Source organism: Notamacropus eugenii, chromosome 4 (genome assembly GCF_028372415.1).
Source record: "Notamacropus eugenii isolate mMacEug1 chromosome 4, mMacEug1.pri_v2, whole genome shotgun sequence".
Lineage (NCBI taxonomy): Eukaryota > Metazoa > Chordata > Mammalia > Diprotodontia > Macropodidae > Notamacropus > Notamacropus eugenii.
Genome location: NC_092875.1, coordinates 178,127,226 through 178,138,033, shown reverse-complemented (window position 1 = coordinate 178,138,033; position 10,808 = coordinate 178,127,226). Strand labels below are relative to the sequence as shown.

Genomic DNA, 10,808 nt, shown 5'->3' with positions numbered 1-10,808 from the left:
AAGGGCCAGGGTGTCACATTGTATCCTGGGCCATCTCTGGTCGTCCTGATGAGTATCTGGCTACTGGACCCAGATGGCTCAGGAGGAGAAAGTGAGGTTGGCGACCTTGTACAGCCTTCCCTCAATCAAATCAAAGTCAACTGCAAGTGTATCATCATCTTGATGTCCTAGACCAAAGGACAAACACAACAACATTTTAGTGAGGGAAATAACCCTCACTTATACGCATTTGCAAAATAATAGGAATAAATTAGCTATGCTGTTAACATGTTTACCAGGTTTATATCCATATATATGTATATATCCATATATATATATATGTTTCCCATGTGTTGTTTTCTCCATTACAATGTGAACTCTTTGAAAACAGGGACTTCTACTTTTCTGTTTGTATTTCCAGCACTTAACACAGTGCTTTACATAGAGTAAGCACTTAATAAATAGGTTATTCATTTGTTCAACTCAGGAATGAGATAAAATTCTCAGTTCAACTGAAAAAGAAAGCAATCTTGCTGGAGAATTCCACTCTAAACAGTCTCAGGCAGCCTGCAGTAGTAATCAGGGAACATGGTAGGGGTTGGGGTGGGGCAGCTTTACTCAGCTCTCTGTGGCTTAAGGAACTCCTATGAGTCATTCAAGGTCACACCTTTCTCAAAGAGCAATCTTGTCTCTAAAATCTTATGGGCTCAGAAGACCCTCAATCAAAAGTCACCTCTCCCTCTCATTTCATGGAAACATATTTAAGTTAATCAGTAAGCAAATACAGCATTTACTGTGTGCCAAGCACTGTGCCAAATGCTAGGATACAAAAAAGAATTGGGGCAGATGTAGGGGACAAAACCAAAAGCATCTTGCTCTCAAAGCTTACTGACTAATGCATGCTAGCTGTCCTTCAAAGGACCTTCCAACCCTGCCTGCGGTGTAGGTTAGGCTACATACCAGAATTCAATTTGGAAAGAGGTTCTGACCAGTAGACTTTTGCCTGCAAAATCAGAAGAGCCCTTCTTCCTCATGGGTTTCCAACACACATTTTAGACTTCTTATTGTTTGACCAATAGCATCATAGGTGATGTCTTGAATTATGCATAAATTGAATTTAAGTGAGGCAGTTACACAGAATCGTCAGCCTCACTCTCCCCCTGAGTCATCAAAGTCCAGTGGCAAGATGAAAGACAAGATGACTGGTGATAACCCAAGATATAATGGATGACCTTGCGGTCTTTGATGTCTGACCAAGCTCTAAGCCCTCCGCATCACCTGCTTCAGCTGCCTTCATGGCCATCTGGACAAATTGTTCTGTTTCACCCATTCCAGGGAAAGTATTCACATTTTATACTAATAATGAAATAAAGGATGAAGAAATTCTACAGCAAGGGGGAAAAGAGTACATCTTCAATAGGAATTTGCCCTTGGAGAAAATGTCTAAAAACTGCTCCTGCTGACTTACTCTTTTGATCTTTTCAATGGCATACAAAAGGGAAACCTCTCTTGATTTGAGTAATAACATATTCCCACTTAGTTTAGTCAGTAATAAGCTTAGTAAACTCCTTCTAATGAGCTAGCTACCAATTATCTCTGCCTTATATTTGAGGAATTAAGTACAATTCAAATTTTGATTGTCTCCTAAATTCCAGGAAATTTCAGGACTTCAAAGAAGTACACAATATTTTTAATTTTTATAACACAACTGAGGTCTTAACATTGTATGTTTCCATGCTAAGTGAAAATGCTTCTGGATATTAGAGATAAATGATAAGATTTCTCTAAGATGAACAGCTCTCTTTTAAAAGATTTTATTGTTACTTAGTCATTTCAGTCACGTCTGACTCTTCATGACCCCATTTGGGATTTTCTTGGCAAAGATACTGGACTGGTTTGTCATTTTCTTCTCCACCATATTTTACAGATGAAGAAATCGAGTCAAATAGGGTTAAGTGACTTGCACAGGGTCACACAGTTAATAAATGTCTGAGGCCAAAATTTGAACTCAGAAGATGTCTTCCTTACTTCAGACCCAGCACTCGATCCACTTTGCCAGTCAACTGCCCCTTTTAAAAGATTACCTTTTTTCTAATAACTCCTATGTATAATTTCATTTATTTACATGATATCTGCAGTATCACTCATCTCTAGTTGCATTTAAATGAAAATACCCAAATGTCTTGAAAAATATAGGAAAGTGCTTTTGGAAGTACTCCCCCACCCCTGTTTCTAAAGAGTCAGGAAACATGTTTCATAATCTCTTCTCAAGGTCCAAGATATAGCCTGGGCAAAGTTCAGGAGAACAGACCACATAGTAATTCATATACCTGGAGACAAAACACTGGACCAGGTGTTTCCTGGAGTTCCATACTTCAAAGAATCTATCATCAGAATATGCATATAGTTTTAAAGATTTTGGTGAACACCTACTTCTGATACCTTACCAACTGAGAAAATTCTTGTTCACTTTTTTTCTGTAATATGGAGCATTTCAGAAGGCCTTTTTTATTTCCTTCAAAAAACCTGAGATATATCAGAACCGTTGGCTTGAGGGACCCTGAAAATCCTAATCCAAGAGAGTGGAGGTAGTTTAATATTGTGGAAAGAGAACCGAGAGTCAGAAGATTTCAATTCCAGTCTTGTACTCTGCAACCTTCCTTGACTCCTCAGTCTTCCTTACCCCACATATAATTAAGTCATCCATTTTACTGAAATAACATCTCATATCTCTATTTTCTCTACTCACATAGCCACCACCCCTAGTTAAGGCCCTTCTCACCTCTTGCCAAAACTATTATAATAGCCTAACTGATCTCCCTGTCTCAAGTCCCTCCCCTCTCCAATCCACATAGTTGCCAAAGTGATCAAACCTAAGATATAGGTCAGCTCATTGTCATTCCTCTGCTCAATAAACTTCAGTGGTTCCCTATTACTTCTAGGACTAGATAAAAAACACCTATATTTAGTATATCATATAAAATTCAGCTCCAACCTCTCCTTCCAGGCTTATTGTATATTCTCCTCCATGAAGTCTGTGTTCTAACCAAACCTGCCTTCTTGCAGTTCTTCACATATCTTTGACTTCCATGCTTTTGCATAGGCTATTATTCCCCATGCCTAGAAGATATTCCTGCCTCACCTCTCCCTCTTAGAATTCTTCACTTCCTTTAATCCTCCTATTTAGGATTTTACTCACCTTCCACCTGCTATTGCCTCCAACCTGAAATTATCTGGTAATTATTTTGGGCATATTACAAATGAGTAAATATTGTCTGCACTTATAGCAAGTTTGTTCCCTGATGTTGCCCCACAGGGCAGGAAAGCCAGCAGCAAGGCAGGTTGAAGCAGGGACGGGAAGCAGCAGACAAGTTAAACTTCCACCCCCTTCACCACCCTCAGACCCCAGTGGAGAAACCCTAGGATTCTCCAGCCCAGTGCCCTTAGCCTTCCTCCTGAGAAACGAGCCCTTTGGAGATGCAGCCTGGAAACTGCTCATTCCTGCATCACAACCACACATACTGAAGATACAGAAAGGAAAATTCTTGCCACCAAGGTCCTTGACATCATCAAATGGTTTAACATCAGAAACTGCTAGGATTTTGTCAGTAGAAATGGCATTCAAGGCATTACCATCTGCTCTGCTGTACTTTTAAGGACCGTGGGACCTTTCTACCTGACTTGCAGTGGAAACTTCTCCTATGTCTTGTCTTCCCTATTAGAGATCTTGGAGATCTTGGATTAGATCTTGGAGATCAAAGGCTGTCTCACTTTTCTGTTTGTATCACTGGCATTTGGCACAAATGTTTTGTACATTGTAAGCATTTAATAAATACTTCCACTCATTCATTCTTGTCTTTGAATCATCCATACCCAGGATAGTGCCTGGGGTATAACAGTAGGTGCTTAATAAATGTTTGTTGATTAATGCCACCTATTTTTACAGGGATTGAGATTCTGGCTGTCTGACCCTTGCCATGTACTTCCCTGAACATCTCAAGGCTCCAAGTAGCTACCAAAGAGTAAGTTTCAGCAAAGGTACCAGTCTGCATTGGTGAAGGAAGTTCTTCCTGAGACGTTTGAACCCTAGTGAAATCACTCCCTTCAAAAAATTTAAATGTGATTATGGATGTGAAAGCATTTTGAAAAGTATAAATGTGTTGCACAAATGCCAGACATTATTTTTGTAGCCAGCATTGGAGGTCTTCACCCTCTTCTTCCCTCTCTAGACCTGATTTGGGAGATGGTATGAGTCCAAAGACATGGGCGCCCTCATGGATGCTTGTAAATTTTCAGGCATCCATTTTTTTGTGTCAAAGAACCAATTTCAGTAGAGGATTCAATAGCTATGATCCATTCCATATTAAGCTCTGCACCTGGTAGGTGCAATTTGCCAGGGACACAAATTTTTTTTAAAAGATGTGGAGGGAAAGCAAACTATATACAGATGTGGAGGGAATACTGATTTTTATAATAATCAACACGATACATGTAGTGAATATATGAATAGATTAGATTTTGCAGAATTGTCTTTTCCAGTCTGTGAGTCAGACTCATAGTGCAGCTTGAACTGATCAATCAAACCTTGATAAGGCTCACAATCACTGGCATTCTTCAGCCTGTGTATCTGAAATGAAGTGAATCAAAGACTATGGAACCTGTTCCCATCACAGAATTCTGGTCCTGTGACCCCTAAGTAATGACCCCCCACCAAGGACTTCAAAATACATGATCCGATGAACATACATATAATTATAATACAAGTTACCAATAATTGCTTGCCCAGGCGAGGCCAGATTCAGAATAGTGTCAGCTTGGTGGGGGGAAGTGTGTATAGGAGCAGTATGTTTTTTATCTTCAGGCCTGTGCAGGAAAAACTAATCCATATCTCTAAGTACGCAATGTAAATTGAAGAGACCTAAAATAGTCCAACCACTTGGAGTTATTTTTCATTAAACAAATGCAACTTACTCCCTTTTGCCTAGAATGATTCCCTTCAGCTGCTCCTCCAACAGAATGTAAGGTCCTTGAGGGCAGGGGTTTTCATTTCTGTTTTTGTATCCCCATTGCCTAACTCAATGCTTGGAAGATAGCAGGTTCTTAAAAAATATTTGTTAGTTAATTAACTCATGCCTTCCTTATTCATGCTGAGTCTCTTCATATTTTCCTGTGATTTAAAATGTAATAGTATACTTGGTATTTTTTACCAGATGTCTAGAAAAACTCAAGTTTTCTGGCCAACTACTTTCTACTCTTATGATCAAGAAACTCTCCTTCAACTTTCCTAAATTTAAACTGAGTTCACAGAAGTTGTCTCCACCAGTAGTTTTCAAAATGTAGTGCAGATACCATGAGACCAAAAGGTTTTTCATAAAACAAGATGTTTTCATTCCTAATGTGGCAAATATTAATAGATATATAATTCACCTAAACAAAAGCTCTTTGGAGGCCAGGGGTCCTCACTTTTTAAGGGGTCCTGAGACTAAAAAGTTTGACAATCATTGTTCTACATCACAATTTATAGATCAAAACAAAAGCAGAAACTCGTATCTAAAATAAATATTCTGAGAAATGAGTACACAATTTAGAAAATGTCTCAAATTCCTCTGATGAAAATGCTTCTGACTGTTATTCATTAAGAACTCACTATTTAAAATAAATTTTCTCACTTAAAAAAAATCTGCAATAAAAAAGCACTAAAAGCCTTCTAAATACTCATTCTCTTTCCTCTTTACCATCTCTAGCAAGTTTATTTTTTTTTCCTGAGGCAGCTAGATGGCACAGGGACAGAGTACTAGCCTAGAGTTTAAGGAAGATTCAAGTTCAAATCCAACTTCAAACACAGAGTAGCTGTGTGATCCTGGGCAAGTCATTTACCCTTTGCCTCCCACAGTTTCCTCAACTGTAAAGTGGGAAAAATGCAGCACCTACCTCATAGGGTTGACATAGTAGGAGTTTAATAACTACCTCTTCCTTTTAACGTTAGACTCTAAAAAAAAGTCACATGGTTGTGAAAATTTACTATGTATGCTTCTATCTTTAAACACTAGATTCTAAAACAGCAATTTTCTGAGAGAAACCCAAGAACTGAAATAGCTGATCATTTTTTGTGGCCCACTCTTAGATATATTTTAAGTGATCAAAAAAGCTACTTCTAATTTTCCTCAGGTGTACGATTAGTTTAAATGAAAACACAAAACACTTTAAAAGTTTAAAAGTTTATTGCCAAACTTGCTGCAGACCCCTTTTTAAGATTACAAAGAAAAAGACAAGATTAACAGACTTCAGGCGAGGTAACAAAAAAGAAAGGCTACTGAGAATCATGCAGTCCTGTTGAGTTACAGCTGTAGCAAACAATTAAAGTACATTCAAATGCATATGACAAAAAACTCCCAAGTTATTTCATTTTAGGTCAAAGCCCATACTGACAAACTAAAATACAAAATGCATTCCACTGTGCTTGGGCTACTTATTTGTTTGTTAATTTCTTTACTCTGTAGTTGTGAATCTACATTCAAGTTGGGGGCTGTAACACAATAAATGGAAAAATTTAGATAAGCAATAGAATAAACTGTGATCTCAAAAATCTTATCAGTTTAATTTTTTATTCCTAAAATAAGTAGCAGTATAAGGTATATGCAACAACAACATAACCTTTTTAGAAAGAATTACTCAAAACTAAATGGGAAACAAAAGAAAAACTAACTCTAAACTCATAATTTGTGATATTCTTACAAATGATTACTACTACTACTACATACAGAGTATACCCAAAGCAAATTATATTCATTTGAGATGAGCTGAAAAGATAAATGGCCAGAAATAGCTTCACTATTTGATTTTAAATATGGCTTCCTCTTCTAGTAGGCCATCACCCTAAGAGTAAACTATATTATCACCACTACAAATATGTTTTCTTTTTTAAAATTTAACTTTTTATTTAATAAAAGTATAGGTTCATACAATCTAAGATCTAGCAACTACTACCAACTGATTCCTAATGCCCAATGGAGCTACTGCTGAATGTGTAGGAATACGAGTATGATGAATTCCCAGACGCATCAAAGCTTCCTCTCCTGGATCCACTACGTGAGCCAGAACGAGATCCAGATCGAGAACCTGAACGGGACCCTGGAGCAGAAGAGACATTATATGGGCTTGGCAAACCCTTGGATGAAACGGAAGCTGCTTCCAGCAGACGTAATCCAGTGATATCCTCCACCATGGATCGATTCATAGCATCTTTGTAGGATATTTTCAGTTTGGTTTTGGGGCAGGTCAAGATCTTGGCATAGTTGCTAGTGTCGTGAAGTTTCTGAGCTGCTCGGCCATCAATCAACCCTTTTCTGATAGCCTCTTCAGAACTTATCCTTCCATGAACCTCTGGGTCAACAAGGCCTCCAGTGAGGTACTGGAATTCCAGGAAGCGCTGACCCGCCTCATAAGGTAGCCATTTCTCCTTAACTGCTTCTGCTGCTGACATCTTCTTCTTCCCCTTCACACCTTCAAAACCAATAAATGCCTTCTGTGCTGGCTTCAGCCTGGTCGCCATATCTTGGTCAATGAGGCCCTGGGAGACTGCATCTTGAAGTGAAAGCTTCTGACCTGTGGTGGGATTGATGATGCCTCCTGTACAGGCTTGGGCTTCCAGCAGCCTCTGACCTGTGATGCTATCTACAATTCCTCTCTCTATACCTTCTGTGATTGAAATTTTTTCCAAGTTTTCTGTGTCAAAGATGGCTGCAATGGGACTTGTCTCCTCTAAGGTGTCAGACCAAGAGCTGCTCCGGATGGTTAAATTTCTGATGCTGGAAATGCTGGAGGTCTTGCTTACAGACTCATGTCGAGAACTACTGAAAACTTCATCTCCACCACTACCACTGCCAATATTGCTGTTACCATTTTTTAAGGAAATCATATCAGCAAACTGAGTGAGGCTAAGGCTGCCAGAGCGGTACTGATCAAAAAATTTTCTGTCAACAAGACCTTTATCAATAGCATCTTGAATATCGTACTGATTGCCTGTTTTTCTGTCAACTAGGACCACTCTGGTGGACCCATCTGACCCAGTGATGGTTATTTCTTCCCACTCACACTCTTGTTCACAGAGTTCTACAAAAGTGTCATAATCAATAAGACCCTTCTTGTAAGCCTCTTGAACAGACATTTCCTTGTTGGTTTCTGGATCTACTATGACCACTCTGCGTTTCCTGAGTGTATTCTTTTGTGATGTCTGGATGGGTTTCTTCTTTTCCTTTAAGGGCAAAAGACAGAGTCCTGTTTCCTCATCCTTCATGCATCTTTCTTTCAATTGCAAGTAGGTGAGATTTTCTTCTGTATTTGGATCAAAAAATCCCTTTGTGTCATCACTGGGGTCTGACAAGATTTCACTTAACTCTTCATTAAAATAACCCCTCTTGTAGGCTATGTCAACTGGCAAGCGATGGCTCTCTTTTGGGTCAATAATTCCACCTGTTGCAATCTGAGCCTCCAATAAGCGAATTCCATGCCCTTTCTCAATAAGCTCTTTGTTCATGGCTTGGAACAAGGAGATGATGTTTCCTGTCTCTGGATCCTTATACCCAGTGACTGCCCGTTCAGCTGATAGGAGTTTCTCTTTAAATTCAATGCCCACTAACCCTCTTTTGTAAGCTTCTTCCACTGGTAGCCTCAGGTTGCTGACAGGATCCACAATAAAACCAGTGGCTGCTTGAGCTTCTAGAAGTTCAAGGGCAGTACCAGGTCTGACCAAACCAATTTTCATAGCCTCATAAATGCCAAGCTTTTGTTTTGTGGTCTCATTGTAGATGCCTGCTATACAGCTGGAACCCTGCAGGAAATCCTTGATTCTTTCACCAACCTCATCATAGGAAATCTGGCCTGATTCGAGCTCATTTACAGTGGATGGCCGCAAAATTCCAGAATCTACCAGTTCAGTGACTGTGACAGGCTGCCTGATTCCTTGGAATGACATGCTCCTCTTCTGTACTAACAGTAAAAGCAAGCCAGTGTGTGGTTCAATTCTACATCTTTCTCTCAGTTGCATGTAACTGACCTTCTTTTTGTTGATAGGGTCTACAAAGTTCTTCTGACTGTCTCGGGGATCATTAAGGGACCTATACAAATCTCGGTCAATTAGCCCCCGAGATAAAGCAACATCTTTCGGCAAAAAGACACTGTTAACAGGGTCTATCACACCCCCTGAAGCAATCTGAGCCTCTAATAGGCGCATTCCTGTTTCTCTGTCAATCAGATTTTTCTTGATGGCCTCAGAAACACATACTGTCTTGCCTGAAAATGGATCATCAAAGCCAGTGACAGCCTTTTCTGCAGTATAGATCTGCTGCCGGTCATCAAAGTCAATGAGATCCCGAGCAATAGCACTATCAACAGTCAGCTTCTCATTTCTATGGGGGTCAATCACACCTCCTGTCGCTGCCTGGGCCTCCAGAAGCATTACTGTGGATTCTGGAGTAATCAATTTCTTCCTCTTGGCCTCCACCAAAGAGTACTTTTCTTTAGGAGAAGCAGAAGCCCCAGCAATAGCACCTGCTCCACGAAGGAAAGGTTGGATTTCAGAGGCAACTTCTTCTACTGACTTTTTCCCCCTCAACAGTTTGTCCAAAGTGGTTTTGTCTATCAGTTGACATTCATAGAGTTGCATTGCAGTCACCTTTTTCCTCAGCCCATCAAACATCAGTTTTGAGGGGTCAACAGACCATTCATCTTCCGTCTGAGTCTCCCTATGAGATCCATATGGACGCTGCTTGAGTTTATCAATCTCTCTCTGCATTCGACAACGTTCTGATTCCATCTGTGATTGTGTCTCCCTGGTGGAGTCCTCCAGCTTTCTCCTGCACCTGTCCTCAATCCTCTTGATCTCTGCTTGCAATCTTTCAATCTCACTCCTTAGGGAGTTCTTCTCTCTTTCACTCTTTTCCCTTTCAGATTCAATCTTCCTAATAGCCTCTTCCTTGCGGGAATACTGACTTTTCCACTGATTTAAGTCATTCTGAATTTGCTGTTTCTCACATTCCAATCGTTGTTTCACCCTAATCTCTGACTCCAGTGTGGCTTTTGCACGATTCAGCTCATCTTCTAACCTTTGCAACCTTGCCTTGTCTTGTTCCAGGACTTTGATTTTTACCAGTAGGCTCTCTCTTTCTTGCACAATTTGGCTGCACTGATTCTTGGATTCATGAATCCTATTGGATGCCTAAAATTAAAAAATAAAAATAAATGAAACAACAGTATTGATTATACCTCTCATAATTAAACCTCTTTGGTATTAAAATTTTCACTTTACATGTGCACATCCTTTCTCTTCCAATCTGTGCCCTCAGTTTACTTTTAGCTTGTCATTCTATACTTTTTAAAAAAAATTTATTCCATTGCCACCCACCATCTATTGCTTCATACTCACCACTCATTTCCTCAAAGGAAATGGGAAAGTTGCAACCCTAACTCCCTTACTTTTATCTCTTATGTGAGTTTAAAGGAAGTCTAATCTTATTAGCTTATTAAAGCTGATCATACCTATTATGCTTATGCTAAAATATTTAATATAGCAATGTAAATACTTTGCATTTGCACATTGCCATATACATGGGTATATACATACTTACACTGATACAGACACAGTTCTACTCCCACACAAATATTGTCTATAGCAATCAAATATATTAGAAGTTAAAGAAACCAATTTTTAAAAATTAGGTGTTAAAGGAAATCAAACCAAAAAACAAACCCAGGAACACTAAAACTGACATGCAAAGAAGCAACATGCTGGGAATGGTGAAAAGAAAAGAGAGTAAATAATAAGCAAGAAG

At 39.3% G+C, this 10,808-nt stretch overlaps 1 protein-coding gene across 2 annotated transcripts in view; it reads right to left on the bottom strand.

Annotated features, from left to right (window-relative positions):
- Positions 1-6,181: 6,181 nt before the first annotated feature.
- DSP (desmoplakin) overlaps positions 6,182-10,808 on the bottom strand; it is a 52,809-nt gene continuing 48,182 nt past the window's right edge. For both annotated transcript variants that reach the window (XM_072603766.1, XM_072603767.1), the window contains exon 24: positions 6,182-10,195. In XM_072603766.1, the coding sequence (XP_072459867.1) occupies positions 6,977-10,195 (3,219 nt within the window). In that variant the 3' untranslated portion in view covers positions 6,182-6,976. The remainder of the gene's footprint in view (positions 10,196-10,808) is intronic.